General features: G+C 38.5%; 1 protein-coding gene across 4 annotated transcripts in view; it reads left to right on the forward strand.

The window, feature by feature from the left end:
• Window positions 1–9,046, forward strand: part of NEBL (nebulette) — a 269,788-nt gene extending 260,742 nt beyond the window's left edge. For 3 of the 4 annotated variants that reach the window (XM_037385196.1, XM_037385195.1, XM_037385192.1), the window contains 2 exons: window positions 258–373; window positions 4,095–9,046. In XM_037385196.1, the coding sequence (XP_037241093.1) occupies window positions 258–373; window positions 4,095–4,271 (293 nt within the window). In that variant the 3' untranslated portion in view covers window positions 4,272–9,046. The remainder of the gene's footprint in view (window positions 1–257; window positions 374–4,094) is intronic. The other variant, XM_037385194.1, reaches the window with a different exon arrangement.
• The last annotated feature ends 7,224 nt before the right edge of the window (window positions 9,047–16,270 follow it).

Here is a 16,270-nt window from a genome sequence, read left to right on the forward strand (position 1 = left end):
CTTCTTAAGATATGTTAAGCTTTTCCTTCCAGCTAACCTTGACGGTGTTTTGTGGATATATTGCTGTAGCTTTGGGTACATTTATGTGTAATTCAACCTATGAAAAGCCTTATGTTGTATATGGAAATAATTCTGAACCATTTCATACTGTCAAATTGCTATTTACAGTGCAAATAATCTACAGTTTCTACAAAATGCTGGATGAGGACTTTTAAAAAAAAGCTTAATTAATATGTCTGTATTTCTTTAACACACAGCCCCTGTTCTGCCTGGGGCATATCAGCAAAGCCAGTCCCAAGGATATGGATACATGCACCAGACCAGTATGTCATCCATGAGGTCCATGCATTCACAGCCTCATTCAGCAGGTCTGGTGAGTATTTGATTGAAAGAATGATTTTATTTGGTAAGCAACATTATCAACTATTGTGAAATCACTTAAATATGAGTGAATTGGTTCCCTTGAATTTTATGGTTGGACTATTTGACTGACCTAGTCCTAAATGTAAGTGGTAGTCCTCATGTATAAAAAAGATTAAGTGACTGAGGGCAATGTCAAGAACGTTTATGTCAGAATACATTAAAAAAAAATAGTTTATGATCTCCAGAAGGCAAAGAAATAACTGTATCTCCTACCTGCTTAAAACGAGTAGTAAACACTTGGACAGTATTTCAGCGGCGGAGCTTTCTGTGATGAATTCAGGCTCCTAGTGCTGAATGAAAACCACTGATCTCTTAAGATCACCCTGTTGGTTTAAATTTGTTTCAAATTTTTTTGACTTGCTGATTTTGTACTAGCAGGCTTTGTGCCTATCCATATTACTCATCTCTGCTTGTATAAAGCTAGCTCAGACTCCGTATTGGTGTGCCCTTTCTAATTCAATAGAACAGTCATGCAGCCACTCGTGCCTGATCAAAACCAAGTTATACTACTGGGCTTTCTTAAGAAGCCATGGCTGTATCATGAAGTTCTTAATTGTGGTGGATGGGAATGTAAACCTGGAGTGAATATTTCATTTTAGAAGTAACTGGTTATGGAAGGAGAGCTGAATGGGTCTTCAGCTAGGTTTTTTAGGAAATTGAGCTGCTTTAATGGTTATCACATTTTTTTATCATATCACTGCCTAAAGATTTCATAGTCCAGCTCCAGTAACCTTTTACTTTAAAAATACCAACTTCTAATTTTGAATTTTAAACTATTTTGAATGGTTTTGTATTTATTACCACTATCACCTTTTGAAGAGATGAAGTACTTCATTATGAACAAAACTTAGAGCTTGCTGAGCTGAAAAAAAATGTTTTCAAGATTAGTTGAAACTTGCATTTTTCTTTAAGACTGAAACTATGGCATTTTATATTGTAACGATCATGGTGTTCTGTGAAGTTTGAGTGCTTTCAGGCTTGCCAGGTTCTTGGTTGCTTGGGGGCTGAAGGGGGCTAACTTGCTGGGAAGTCTGGGGCTCATATACCTGCATCTTTGGGTGAGCCAATAACCTGAGAAACTCATTGGACACCTGCATGGTAGCTGTTAGGCAGTTGATACTGGAATCAACCACTGATTTCCAAGGATATTGCAAGCCACTCGGGGAGCTGACTGCTTTCCAAAAGGGCCTGAGTGCAAAAAGTGAGAGACCTGAAATCCTGGGCTGTGCCAGCAGGTTTGCTAGTCGGTGGGGACCAAAGCAAACTGAAGCTTACCAAACTGGTAACTCTTTTGCAACATCTCAATCTTTTCTTATACTCTCTCGTACTCTTGGTACCTGCTAAACTCACTACTGACAGAGGAATAATTCACTAAAATGCATTTCGAAAATCCCTGCTTTGAATCCTTTAAGCATTGTAATTCTCAATTATATAGCCCAGACTGCACTCTGAAGTGATAATTAGGCATTAAATGCTAACAGGATTATTATGGAGATTTCTCCTGACAGCCATTTAACACCTAATTAGGTGTTAAGGCCATAAATTTAGGTTTCTCGGCAACATTTAGGGCCTTAATAAATTTTTTTTAAAGTTTGATATTACCAGCTTGTCTTCACAACTGTGTCACCAGAGTCATGTAGTCAAGCTGCTTTAAAGGAGACAGCAGTAGCATGTTGTATGCCATGATGCTCTAAGGATGAGTGAGCATCCTTCTGAGTGAACAAAAAATTAAGTTTTTTTTCCAATTTTATGTAGTTTAATAAAACACTTAATCTCTTTCCCCAGTCTTTGCCCGTTTAAGGGAGACATATAATCATGGCTCAGAGGAAAACCCATTCTCTGCCTTATGCCAGATATAGACTTACTACAATTTTTCTTAAGTGGACCTTTTTTTAAAATAAATTCTTTAAAGGACTAACTGCTACTGACCTTGTTGTAATAGAATATTTTTCACTGGTTTTTTTGGAGTTAAGTTTCAAGGCTCAGTACAGAAATCATTGGAAACAGTTGGAAGGAATAAGATTCTCAAATGCAGAGACCATTCCTTACTGACCACTAGTTTTCTAGTTTGTGAAACTTGAAAGAATTTTTTGTCATGATAGAACCCTCCCAGTTGGTTGATTCGATGTAGTGCATAAACAATGATGCTTTTTTCGCCATCATCTGTGAACACTTGGAAGACATTAAGGAACCACCAAGAAACCACATAGCTCTAGTTGAAAATTGCTCTTGGTCACAGCCTGCAGGGCAACAACATTACAAAGCATGACAGAGAACAACTATACAGAGCAAGACTTGAATACAGTTCAGAGTAGGCTTGTCAGGAGAGGTAGTGATCTCCAGTATTTAACCAGGAGCTCATTTCTCTGTAGTGTTTAATTTGCGCTACCAATGCTAAAGGCAGAATCAAGACAAAAAGTGTGTTTCTAGCATGTGAACAGTAATAATCAGGTACTCTCTAGTGTTTGGATTAGATGATCCCACATTTCCAACATGTGACAACTGACCTACTCATAGTGTGTGGAGAAATCTCCATCTTCTCTGAAAATAACTTCATTAAAAACCCTCAAAAAAACATATGAGATGGACTAAAACTAATACAGAGTTGTTTTTCTCAACTGGGAAGCAGATCAAAGTTTGCTGTCTCTTAAAAGGTACAGACAAGGAGTACTAAGCATTAACTCAAACATTTTTTTTTACCTTTTTTCCTTTAAATCATTGTACCAGAAAAATTCAGCTAGATATGGTGACATATCAAAAATTACTGGTAGGGAAAGTGAATATTATCAGTGATGCTTGAACTTTTCTTGACTTCTGTCAAGAGGTGGGGTAAGGAAAAGAAAGTGCTCCTGGGAATTTTAAAATGAGCTCATTTTGTTCTGCTGTTAAGATACAAGGGGAAACTGTTACCTCTGACTTTGAATTCCAGCAAATGATAGCACTTCATTGATTATGAGTGGAAAGAAGTACTCTGTTTATAAAGAAAATGGAAATCTTTGCTTACATGGACAGAGGTGTAGAGAAATTTGGCTTAGAAAATGATAGGACTTTGTGTTTTGCTTAGATCAATCTTTTATCTGAGCATGCAAAAATGAGTATTCATAAAAATTATTTTTGTAGGCTTTTTGAAATCTTGTCTTTTTTATTAGATAGTAATATATTACTAATTTTTAATTCGGGGTAGAATCCTAAAGAAATGAAGGACATTCAGGGAGATGGCAAAGTTAATGACCTGGATGAAGACTGTGCTGCTTTTCTGTCGTGAAGACACAGGAGAAGCCATTTGAGAATCATGCAGATAGGGAGCAGAAGCACAGCTAGCCATGGCTGGATGTAATGAACTGTTACTAGTGAATATATGAAACAACAGTTGGTGTATTTCGAAGAGGCAGTGAATGGCTTGAAATCTCTTTGTATGAGGACTTTGGACAATGTAGGTTTACAAAAATAATTATTTTGGTACTCAGAAGAAGGGGCTGTATTCACTCTATATTTGACAGGGTGGAGGGTGTGCTGTTTCTTTTTAATGGGTAACTTGTGATTTCTCTGCCTTGCTCCCTCTGTTCTTTTTACTGGTTTTTTTTTTTTCGTTTTCTTTGTGCAAAGAAGAGAAGAAATCTATCTCTGTTTAAGCTTGAGACTTTACAGCCTTGTTTTCTTTCCTTCAACAGAGAACATACAGAGCTATGTATGACTACAGTGCCCAAGATGAAGATGAAGTTTCCTTCAGGGATGGTGATTATATCATTAATGTGCAACCGATCGATGATGGCTGGATGTATGGTACTGTTCAGAGAACTGGGAAAACAGGAATGCTTCCAGCAAATTATATTGAGTTCGTTAACTAATTTTTGTCTCTAGTCCTTTGAGCTTTATTATGATTTACTCTAACCTTTTAGAAAAAAATCAGAAGAATCTTTTAAGCGCACATGTTCATGACTATCACTGCTGTAACAGTCTGCATTCTCACTCAGAATCCAATTTGAGAGTCCTTTAAACTAAAGATAAATAATCAACAAGAAGCTCAGAGCTTTGAAAACAGCATTGCTTATAATAGTGCTCCCTCAAAATGAAAAACATATCTGGAAGCCTGGTGCTGCCAGTCCTATAAAGATTTCAGTCAGTTAGCTGTAAAGGGGAAATATCTTTTCCCTACACCTCAAAGATATTGTTTCTGTTTATAATAACAACCATAAAATCAATTCACTTCTTATGGCACTCTGAAGTCACAGGAGTTTGAACACATCTTCAAATTATTAGGGAGGTGTTTAATTTTTGAGCAGTTAGCATCCTAATAAAAATAAAAACGTTGAGTAGATAATTCAGTCATTTGAAATAATGGCAAGTAATATGCTAGTGAAAAAAAACCCTCAACACCCACAAATAAAACACTCTACTGCCCTGCAGCCTTACAATAAGCAGGTCTATTCTGACAGCAAAAATTTCCTGAGTCTTGCATACTCACATTTATTCCCGGATTACCCATTTTCTCTTATTTCGAACATGACCTCTTCTATCAGCTTTGCTTGCATCCCAGTCCATCAGTTAGATCCATATCTGGAATCATGGTTCTTCAGTATCTTTTCCACAGAAAATTCCTTGCAAAGACTATCTAGAATATAAAACCTGTCAACTCTTCTGTGTCCTTCTGGTAATACTTAGCATTTAAATAGAAACTTCCATTAGGGCAACGTACAACCAATACTTCATGTTAGTTCTTTTACCTTCACCTGTACTGCTGTAAATAAATATCCTGTGTGAGGCCCCCGCGCTGTGCAGTCACACAAAGCCTGCAGTCATGTCCCTCCTCCTTACCACAGGTAGCTCGCTTAATGGCTGCTTTGCTGATGAGCTAATGTACCTACCCTGCTGCAGAAATACTTGCACCTCCGCTGAGGAGTAGAGGATAGCTCTGGTTATTGTAGTGCGTTTCAGCTCAGTGGCCTATTGCTTCAGTTTCCTCAAGAAATCTTGGTGATCCAACAGTGGGTTGTACGCTTGCCGAATGATTAATGAGGGAGAAATACTATGTTTTCTTTTACTGATTTAATCTTTCTCATAACTGACACTGAAAGGAAAACTAACCAAACAGAAGTCCGACATACTGTATGCCATCATGCTTCAGTTTAGCCATCTGTAGAAAACAGTAACAATATTTTGCTGACAAACCTTCACATATGCTATTTGGTGTCCGTTAACTTATGATCAGGACTGAGAGATCCAGGTCTGACTGTGAGGCTGGGGAGAGGTGACATAATGGATCTTTGAGAGGGACTGTGTCAGCAGGCTTGGGTCACAGGGAAGTTGCTTTTGCTTTGACTGGGTGCCAGGAGGATGCCATGTTCCCTCCCAGGGAGAAACTTTGGGAGGAAGGACAAAGGAGTTAAACTTTCACGTGGGAGCTTACTCATGTGGATGCATACATGTCTAAGGAAGAAAATGTTTTTGCTGATAGTATCATTTGTGGTGTTCAGCCGTGTGCTGGAGAAGTTAATTTTGAAGTAGCTCTCAGAATGTTGAAGCTGCACTGGCTTTCTTCCATTTCTGAAATTTTGAAAGTAGAATTAAATATAGAGTTTAAAGGCAATTTTATATTTCTCATTTCACAAAAGTAAGCGAGCAAGCCTGCAATAGCTATTTAGAGAATAAAGAAGGCAGGCGGTATGGATTTATTGTGTCAACTGAAAGTTGTCAGTGCCAATACTTCCTAGTTCTGTTTTTGCACACAATTAGGAATTGGAAAGCTTATGCAATTATTTTTAGGTGATGCTAACACAGGGCTAATACCAGATGCCAAACAGTGTGGAATGACTGTATTAAAAAAAATAAATTAAAAAATGCCCGTGACTGTGGAATTGCCTGTGCTTTCTTGTCAGCTGTGTAATTTCAAGGCTAAAGCTGACCCGGGGGCGTCTACCTTCAAGAATTGTGGTTTAAAACTAGGGATGCAATACTGCAAATATGCAGTCTGTATGGGTGACACTGCTGTCATTTGAAATTCTTAAAAGTTTTGTGTGTAGAGCTGCTGCTGTGACACACCCTTATGAATCACTGGTGACTTCCACATGAAATTAGCAAGCTTTGCAAGTCAAATGGCTTTCTCAAAAGGGTGATGTGGTAACCTGAGCTAGAAGCTCTGAGACAAGCAGTCTGTTTCTGTGTTGGTTTTCATCACCAGCCATCAACAGCAAGGAGAAGAATCTCATCTTACAATGGCTGGCACATTTTCTGAGGATGCTTGATGCAGAATTGGCTATGACTTGCTGCTGTACTGCTCTATTAGCTGTGTAATGCTGACAACAATAAGGACAACTTGTCAGTTTGTTAACCAGATATGAACAAAAAGAAATATAGGGAATAGATACATTGCATCAAGTTGCAATTTTTAGTGACTTATAAAAAAGAAAGTCTCCGCCTATAAATATACTAGCATTCTCCTTAAATGAGGAGATGGCTTGCAGCGTTGAGCACTGTATGCGTAGGGAACAGTAAATCAGAAAATGAACGTTCGATGACATTAGAGGACTCTGTTATGCTAAACAATGGAAATAAAATTTCCTTTATTAATTTTGAATATTCATCAGCCTGGCAAAACAGCTAAAGCAATTTGCAAAATAAAAATGTCAGGAAAACAAAACAACATGTGAATTGTATTTCTCTTGAGAATGGTATGTCAGCAGAATTACTAAGAACTGTTTTAAGCTACTCATTCATGTAGTCAGGTTTTTATGTTGTATATGCTTAGTAATCCGTGTTCATATGGAACAGTTCCTGCTTTTTGATGTAAACCAAACTTTAATGTCATTATGCAGTTTTGTTCTAGCAGTGCTATCAAAGGCCCAAAATTATCAGAGTGCAATTATAAAAATGATGTTTTTTTAAGATCTAAAATTTGTAAGATAGGGAGAGTAAGTCAGCAACTAAATTGTGCCAGCTCAGGTTTTACAAGGTGTACACTGGAGCCTGTTACATGCAGTGGGATATAGGTGTGAACAGATGTTATATGCTATCTTGTCACCTTTGAAGTGTAAATTCCTTTTAAACGCAGCATGTTCCCCTCACTGTACTTTTTTTATGCAGACAGCATTTTTCTGGGGAAAGGAAAAGACTTTTAAGGAGCTGAATTTCACAAGATACTCCAAAATTCAGGTTGGAAGTTCACACATTCCCATTTTAAGCATTTTAGAAATAAAGAAGATACAATGTGCTGTAATTCTTGCTAACACAAGTATAAATGTAGAAAACAACATAGAGCATATTCATACATATATACAAGAACAAATGGGTGCCTTGCTTTTCATTACTCTTTCTTGCCTGGCTAATTTTCATTTTCTAAACAAAGCTACTTACAGATATCACAGTTGTAATTTTTCATTATGGAACATTAGCATTTAATCTTGATGAAACAGGGTTTTCTTGATTACATTTGGCATACCATAAACCACTTCAGCAGATTGGGATTTGACAAAGGATCACATCCCATGGATTATATTTTTGACAAATGTGTCCCAAGTGTTCCTCGGGGATATGGAAGGTCTCTAATACTTAGGAAAGGTAATAATTCTAGTTTTTATAGTGCAGCGACTGCATGTCATCTTGTACAATGAAAAGGAAATGACAAATACAGAAGTCTGTGGCAGAAAGTGGTACAGGGTATAAAATGTTAGATTTTAATTATGTTGATTAATACTCCATTTAAAATACAGAATACGCTTTAGTAAATGTTTAAATAGTATACTGAAACAGACAAAAGATGCTGTTGAAGTTCTCCAAACTGATATGCTGGCAAATACAAAGTACTGGTGAGCTGTAGAAGAATAAAACATTTTGCAATGCTTTTAGTGATTTTCTCCAGCTTTATGCCATAGGAACCTCATCTCTCCTTTTGAAAGAAAACCTGAAAGCTATATTTCCTAAACTGCCTGCACTACAACAGTATATTCAAAGGAATTTCATATGCTTCTTGTGTCTGATAAATAGAATTTGCATATTGTACTTAAGTTGTAATCCAGTTGTTGTTGACATTTGTTTAATTATTATTATTTTAGGGGGGAAAATAAGCTATACTGTAGCATTACAATCGTGTATTTAATATTACTATTAGAAATTGCTAGACCATTGGAAGACAGCAATGACTGTATTGACATTGATTAGCATGATGTGGAAACCCTCTCAGCTGTTGGTTTTTGCAGTGTGATATAAAAAGCAAAAATGAACCGCTGTGCAGTTTGGCTTATGTTTGCTTTAAAGTGTGTAAAGTTTTAGTTATTTTGCAAAACTGTACTGTATTTGGGAGTATACAGTTATGAAGGTAACAATTGTTTTTCAAAGGACAGATATACTTACTCTTGGATCATATGATGTATCATCTTAATTTGGCTTTTGTTATGCAGAAAGTTAACACCAGCTATTAAAATATATTTTAGTAGAAATGCTTTAATTCCTGTTTTTTCCTCTACACTGTGAATATTTAAGCCTTGGTGGACTAGAGCAACATCATGCTGCCCAAAGTACTAACCTATGCAAACTAGTTCACATTTTAGTTGATGTCACAGTGGATGTAACATAACAGTTTATTTTGCATAACATTGAACGTCATTCAAATAAAATATTAAACTCAGCACTATGTATGTATTATATTCATAAACAATACTCTGCAAAGCTACCATACCCATTAATATAAGTGATCAAAGATATATATTGTTTTAACTAAGGAAGCTTTGAGTTTTCAAACATAATTAGAATAGTTAGCACTATTATTCTTCAAGCTTGATCTCAAAATATAGTTTCCCAAACCACCATTTTATTTCAGAAGTGCCTTCTCCTTGGAGGGTTAATTTTCTTTTTCTGTCTATATTTGTAATCTTCAATAGAACAGTGAGTTACATTCCATGTCCCTTGGTTTGTTTAAGTAAGCAAAGGTAGCAAGTGAAGGAGGTCTGCTTATATGACTAATACCAGTTTCCTGGTTTTTGAATGGGCATTTGGTTAGGTGTGCTCTCAGTGAAATGCTAATGAAAACAAATCAGATTACTGGCCTCTTTAAGACAATTTTATATACAAATGTGGTTCTTGGGTTATCTTTATTCACTTACACAAGTAAACTATTCCCACAACATTTTAAGAAGGTTTAAGTTAAAATCCAGAAGTATTTTGGAACTGCTCTGCCTGAAGAAGTTTATTATACTTAGGAACATGTTTTATTTGAGTATTGAGTGTGCAGGCCAATGGACTGCATTAGGATCTTTTGATTTTTATCAAGTGTTAGTTTGAAGAAGGCTGTTAACAATGAGTGAGGACAGATGGCAGCTACAAATGGAGCTGGTTAGTTCATTGTAGGTAAGTGATGTACAGTTGCTACCATACTAATTTTCTCCTTAAGAAATACATGTTAGCATTTCCTGTGAAGTTTAATTAGTTACAGAGCTCTGATTCCATGATCTCTGGTGATTTTATATATTGAAATGCTGCCAGTATAGCAAAATCCCATCTTTATATATATTGTAGCAAACAGGAGTTTTCAATAAGAAAAAGATTTAAGAGCTGCCAAAATAGACCTCAAGCACTCAGAATGTGTTTTATTTGCAAACCCCTCCATAATCTGCTAGAGCAGCTGGAGTACTTGATTTTTTTATTTCTATCCTAAATATATAATTCAGGTGAAGTTTCTCCTCCTGAGAACCGCTGATATGAAGTTGGTAGGAGTCATGTGTTCGGCATTTGAAGGCTTATGTCCTTGTTCATTAGCAGTGTCAAATCTAATAAATGGCTGAAGTGAAGAGGGCTTTCCTGTCTTTATTGACCCCACAGAGTATCATCATCAAAAGGATCTATGTACTCGCACTTGGAAGAACCTCCATACTGTATATTGGATGGGTTGAGACTTTCTAACTATCACTGCTTCTAGGGTGCCCTCATTTCTGCTCTGTCACAGAACTGGGCTTTTCATTTTCTCTGTTGTGTTAATTAGCAAGAGTAAGATAATTTTACATAGAGTTTTCTGTACTGAAGGAATGGTTGCCCAATGCACTGGCTGTGACAAGTACTGCCTGCTCTCCTTCCTTCCACTCAAATCCACTGCCCGTGTTTCCAGTCCTGTCCTGCAGGGTACCATCCTCTTCTTTCCATGAAGCTACCCGTGGGACACACTGAAGTGGTATCACCAAATGATCCGGATTTGTTTTTTATTTCCAAATGATTCTTTTTGTCAACATTCTTTTGGTGATTCAGTTTATTGCACAACCTCAAAAGCAATAGCATCAGCATAAGGAAAGCATGATATGGGTGGGAAGGCACGGCTGAAGTGAAAAGCCACAGATTTCTTACTCCGGTTTTGCTGCAGAGGTTAGTACAAGTCAACCATGTGTCTGAGAGTGCGAATTGAACAACTAACCTGTAAGCTGAACAATACTTTGTAGATGTGCTTGACCTATATCTGTGCATATGTAGTGCTGTAGTGTCAGAGGTGACTGAGGGGTAGTGTGCAGATACCTAGTCCAGCTTTTGAGCAATTATTCTGAATCCCAACAGCATGCCATCCACTGGCATATGGCATTTGTAAGGGCAAATTTATACTTCCAGAAAATTAGACTTCAGATAGTACAGAGGGAATGAATTCTTGTGCCCTGCAGGAAGGAAATCCCAGTGTACAGTCAGAAGATTGAGCTCCATGGCACCACAGCAAGTTCCTGACTCTGAACTGTGTAAATACCAGGGTGAGATGATGTGACACAGAGCTGATAGGCCTCACAAATTTGATATTGCGTGATGTGCTATGTGCTGGGCACGTGTTTAACACTGTCAGCAGAAACTGGCGAATCATAATTATGCATTGTGTCCTAAACAGAGTCTGAGCAGTCCTTGATTTTATATATTTTAAGGTTGATTTCTTTCTTACCTGCCTGCTGTTTATAATCAAGATATGGAGAGGCCCGGTCTCATGTAGAAGACTACCGGCTTGTGGCTTTGACCATCTGTGACTACAAAGAGACATCCTCCAGGTATTAACATTTGGCTCTTAAAACATTGCTTGGCATATAGATATCCATTTTCAATGACTTCACAAACAGCTTGTAGCTTTTGTGATTGTTCTTCGATTGAAGGCATAATTTTTCTGTGTTTTTCCTCCTCCTCCATCTTTCTTCTCTTGACATGCTTACAGCCTCTGGGAGTGTGTTTCTTTGGACAGCAGCTTTTCCAGGACCCAAAGGAGGTATTTTTAAGAGGTTTCTGAAGGCACTGAGAAGAATTTGAATTGCTTGAAAACTGTTAGTGTTATCTCTGTATTAAACTCTCCCTCCCCCAGCAGTTCTACACTGGCTTCACTGTATATCTTGGCCCTTTTGCCTCCTCTTCTTTCAGCCAGGCTGTGACATTTTTGACAGTGAACCCAACGGGCTTGAGACATCTCCAGTCAGGCCTCTCTGGCCTCTATAGTTCCTGCATTCAGGATTGGAACTTTAGCATGCCTCACCTACCTGTTCTCCTGTCAAGACCTTTGAGCAGAAGTCAAAGAATATGGACACGTGCCCATTTACATGTCTGTGGCTCAGCTATGAACAATTATCTGTGAAAAGTCCTCTTAACTGTGCTTTCACTGTCCTCAGGGTGCTTCTGAGCTCAGCTGCTGGTTTCAGAGAAGAGGGAGATCAGATTTTTCACTGTCTCGTCAATACCCAAATCAGTTCTTGTTCATTCTCTTCTTCAGAAGGTTAGCATCTCCATTATGGTATCCTCGAATTTGAGCTGAACTCTTGGTTCAGGAGTCATTCTGTCTCCATCAGTGTTAGAGTGAAGATCTTGTGCCGTGTAGATGTAGTGTGTTGCTCACTGTGGAAGCTGTGTTGATAGGCTTTAGCCTGCTTACTGGAACTTTTCAGTTCTTAGCATGCTTATTCTGAGTTCATGAGATAGGGTCTCTGTGAGACACAATTACCTGTATCAAAATCCAGCCTTTCTATACATAAATATGTCATTATAAAATAAAAAACATTTTCCTGACTTATATTTTCTTTGTTTCTAAGATGTTATTGACAACTTCTGATTTCATAGGAAGCATACATGTAAAATAAATTAGATGAATTAGGCGCTAAGGGACTGTTTAGGCAGACTTCGATGACTGCAGATATTATACAGTGTGGATATCTGAAGTTAGGTGGGATAAATGGCGTATCAGGTCTTGCTAGGAAGTGGTTCAGCTGAGAACTTGAGTTCATATATTTGAGTGACCCAGCTATTCAGGAGGCTGTTGTTTTCATTTCTACTCCAGCTGTTCAAAGCAAATACAAGAATTGGATGAGAATTATTTATAATCAACTAACTAGGTGTGCAGATGAATTCCTCCATCAGCGTGGAAGCGGAGAAAGTGGATCAGATAGTTTTGGCAAACCATGTGCAAGGTAGAGCAAACAAGCAGGCTGAGTGTTGAGCTAGGCATTTGGGTTGACATTCAGCGTGCACACACTTTCAACCTTTATCTTTCCTCCTTCTAACTTTTTAAAAAAAATAATGGAAGGGCTCTGCTCCTTGTAGTGTGACTTAGCATGCTGTTAGACAAATTAATGGAAGAATAGATTCAAGGGCAGGTGTAAGGTCTTAAGACAACATTTTACAGTTACGCTTTCAAATCTTAAAGTTAGTTAAACTTTTACTTTGGTCTTTTTGCATTTTCTTTTGGCCCTCAAAACCCAATGAAATTACCGTGCTCTACTTTCAACATTGTGTTCCCTGTGGCAGTTACCTTTGTGACAAGGGACAAAGATCACAAACGTTGGAGTACTTCAGATAACTTTATCTCCCTGCAATTTCTTATTGCTATGCTAAATAACACCTGTGAAATACCTCCATTCCATGGCTCTTTACTCCACCCTCAAGCAACATATCAAAACAAGTAACATATTCACTGTTCAGATGCCATTGGCCATGATGCTGTGTTGCACAGCTGTGATAATTAAGGAAGGGAGGACACATGATACAATGACAACAGGTACGATCTTGACAGAGTACAAGCACCTAGTGAAGACTCCTGTGAGAGCTTTCTCAGCTCATCACTCCTTTGAAAATAGTAGCCATTACTATGGTACCAGTGCTCTGTGAGATCAGTAAAGTTGTAACTTTGCAACTGGGTTTATTTTCTGGATGCTATCAAGTAAACACAGCTGCAACTGCTTTTGGACATACTGAGTTTAGATATTTTGACTAGTTGCTGCTTATGTTTTTGTTGGTGTTCTACTGCTTTGTTTTTCTGCTTCTCATGGTATGATGGCCAAGCAGGAAGAATACATCACATCTGCTCATTTTAGGGCCTTCTGCCAGTCTGGAGATGTATGTTTTCTTATTTTGAGCCTTTTTTCTTTTTCCTAGTGCTGCCGAACTGGTTCTCAAAGATCAAGGATATGTGCAGGAATGTACTCGCCCCCCTACAAGAAGGCCAGAACTGTGATCTGAGCTGGTACAAAATGACTCAAAACGAGGGCATATTCACTGGTCACAATCAAACTAATTTGTCCCCTAAGATGAACACATGATCTAAGAAGCACACACAGTCCTGTGCCCCTAAAAAATTTTCCTCCTCTAAATACTGCTGGTCTAGTGACTATGTATTTTAGGGCTATGTGAATCCTGTCTGAGGAACAGACTTTTTTTTTTTTTTTTTTTTTTTTTTTGGTAAAATTACAACAGGCTTTTCATGTCTTACTGCAACATGCTTTAACCCTGATGACCATAAGGAACCTACAACTGGATCAGAACTTCACAGCTTAGTAAGGTAGGTGGAACAAGCTTACCTAGTCTCTGCATTAGTTTACTTTAAAAAGCTTTTTCTTATTTGAATTCTGTACAGATATGCAGTGTTTGAATTCTAATTTTTTCCTCATTTGAATTCTGTACAAATATGCAGTGAAGTTCTGTACAGGACTGAACAGTTTTATCTAGTTTTGGGAAGCCAACATTGGGAAACCATGGATCGTATCAGGGTAACTGAACCTTGTTTCTTAGTCCAGACTCAAGTTTCTTAATCTGCTGTATTTCTTCTCTGTATCATGCTATGTGTTCAGCTGAGGCAAAAACAAGAATTGAAGGGGCAGATTTTATAATATATTAAGGCTCAGAACCAAGAAGATGAAAGGCAAGCTGTATTTTCGAATTGCATCTGAAATCGTCAACATTGGTAACAGACTGATGTTGGAAATTTCACTCAACATTTTAACACTAGTGTGCTTCAAGAAATCACTTATCATCTTTCAATGACTTAACTATATAAATAGTGAAATGTTCACTGAATTAGGGATCACAAAATTTTTGTTTACCCTTAAACCAAGTATCTAACAACTAGACTAGAGCTATGTTTCTGTAGTCTAAGGAATGTTTAATTAGGCTGTATGAAATGGGACATCATCAGTGAAATGGGTATCAGTTCTGAATTCTCCATGGTTTGGCAGTTAGTTATTTTTGGACAAGATACTTAGTCAAAACCTTTTCAATGGTGAGAAGAACAAATCCTGGATAAGGATTTAAGTTACTGGATTAAAAGGGAGCTAACTATGTCTGCTAGTCATGCTCTGAAAGACCATCTGTTAATTTTTTATAATAGAGCTGAGATACACCCTCAGCAAAGTGTTCAGGGCTGTGAGATTGTGAGTAGGGATGAATGACTGCCTGTGCCATTCCAGGTGAGGTGCTTCAGCTTGGAGATATTTAAGACTTGGTGCTGGTCTCTGCATTTCCTACCTGCTATCAAGAAACTGTGAAGGGGTGATATATAGTACATAGCTCTGACTCAGTATGTCCTGTGTGGCCAAACACGTCAAGGGTAATTTTTAAATTGTGTTGTGTGGAATGGGTGGGAAAATGCGCATTTTGGCCTTCAACAGACAGGAAATCCCCGAGCAGAAATGGGCCACCTGGAAAAAGTGGAGGCCAAATTCTATCTTTCTGTCCCAGCTTTGTTAAGGGTGTGGGTGCGCCTCACCAACCTCTGAGGAAGTGAGAGATTTTGCCCCCGATGAGCTGGTGGTGCTGCACCTCTGCTGGTGGCAGCAGGTCCTGAGCGCAGACCTTCTTGGAGCAAGTCACTCCAAGCAGGTGGCCTTGTGGGCACCTTCCTCAAAACCTGCAGCTCGGCCCTGCTATTCAGCATTGGCTCAGTGCCAGCGGATTTCTGAGCCCTCATTTTTATTTTTTATTTCTTTTCTTTTCTGTAAGTTTCATACTTTGTTGCATATTTTTATCTCCGGCAGCAGAGCAGTAGCTGCGGCAGGAGGGACACGGATGTGTTAGCTGGAGTTGGGAGTGCAGCTATGGAGGTGGTGCAGCCAGTGTGCCAGGAGGGGATACAGACCTGGGGAAGGCAGGAGAGGAGCTGCAGAGCTGGGGGTACCCCTCTGGGCTGTGACAGACCAAGTCACCCGGGAACGGAGCCTCACCACTCACTCCAGCTCGTGAAGGGAGCTCAGGAAAGGGTGGTGGAAGTTCAAGCACCATTTCTCCTAAGCGGATCTGTGAGCACTTGTGATTAATATTTTTCATAGTCTCCAGGCCAACTACAAAACCTGGAGGAACAGAAGGAGCATTCCTGGAGTAAAATTTGATTATTTTCCTTTAAATCAAATTACCCTTGAAAGCACTTAGTGCCTCCCTTAGCCTGCTGTTTTCCAAGCGTGGTAGGTTTTACCATGAAAACCAGCCTTCATAGCTGTTTTTTTTTCTTTCTTTCTTGTTGAAGTGCAGAGCAAACTTCCTCTTGTTTCTTCTTTTATTTGGGCATTTTCCTGCTGTGACAGGAGCAAAGGTCTCTTCACCTGATGCAGTGTTCAGATGTTCAGAAACTGCCACTGGCCACAGTCATTTG

The sequence above is a fragment of the Falco rusticolus genome, chromosome 4 (genome assembly GCF_015220075.1).
Source record: "Falco rusticolus isolate bFalRus1 chromosome 4, bFalRus1.pri, whole genome shotgun sequence".
NCBI lineage: Eukaryota > Metazoa > Chordata > Aves > Falconiformes > Falconidae > Falco > Falco rusticolus.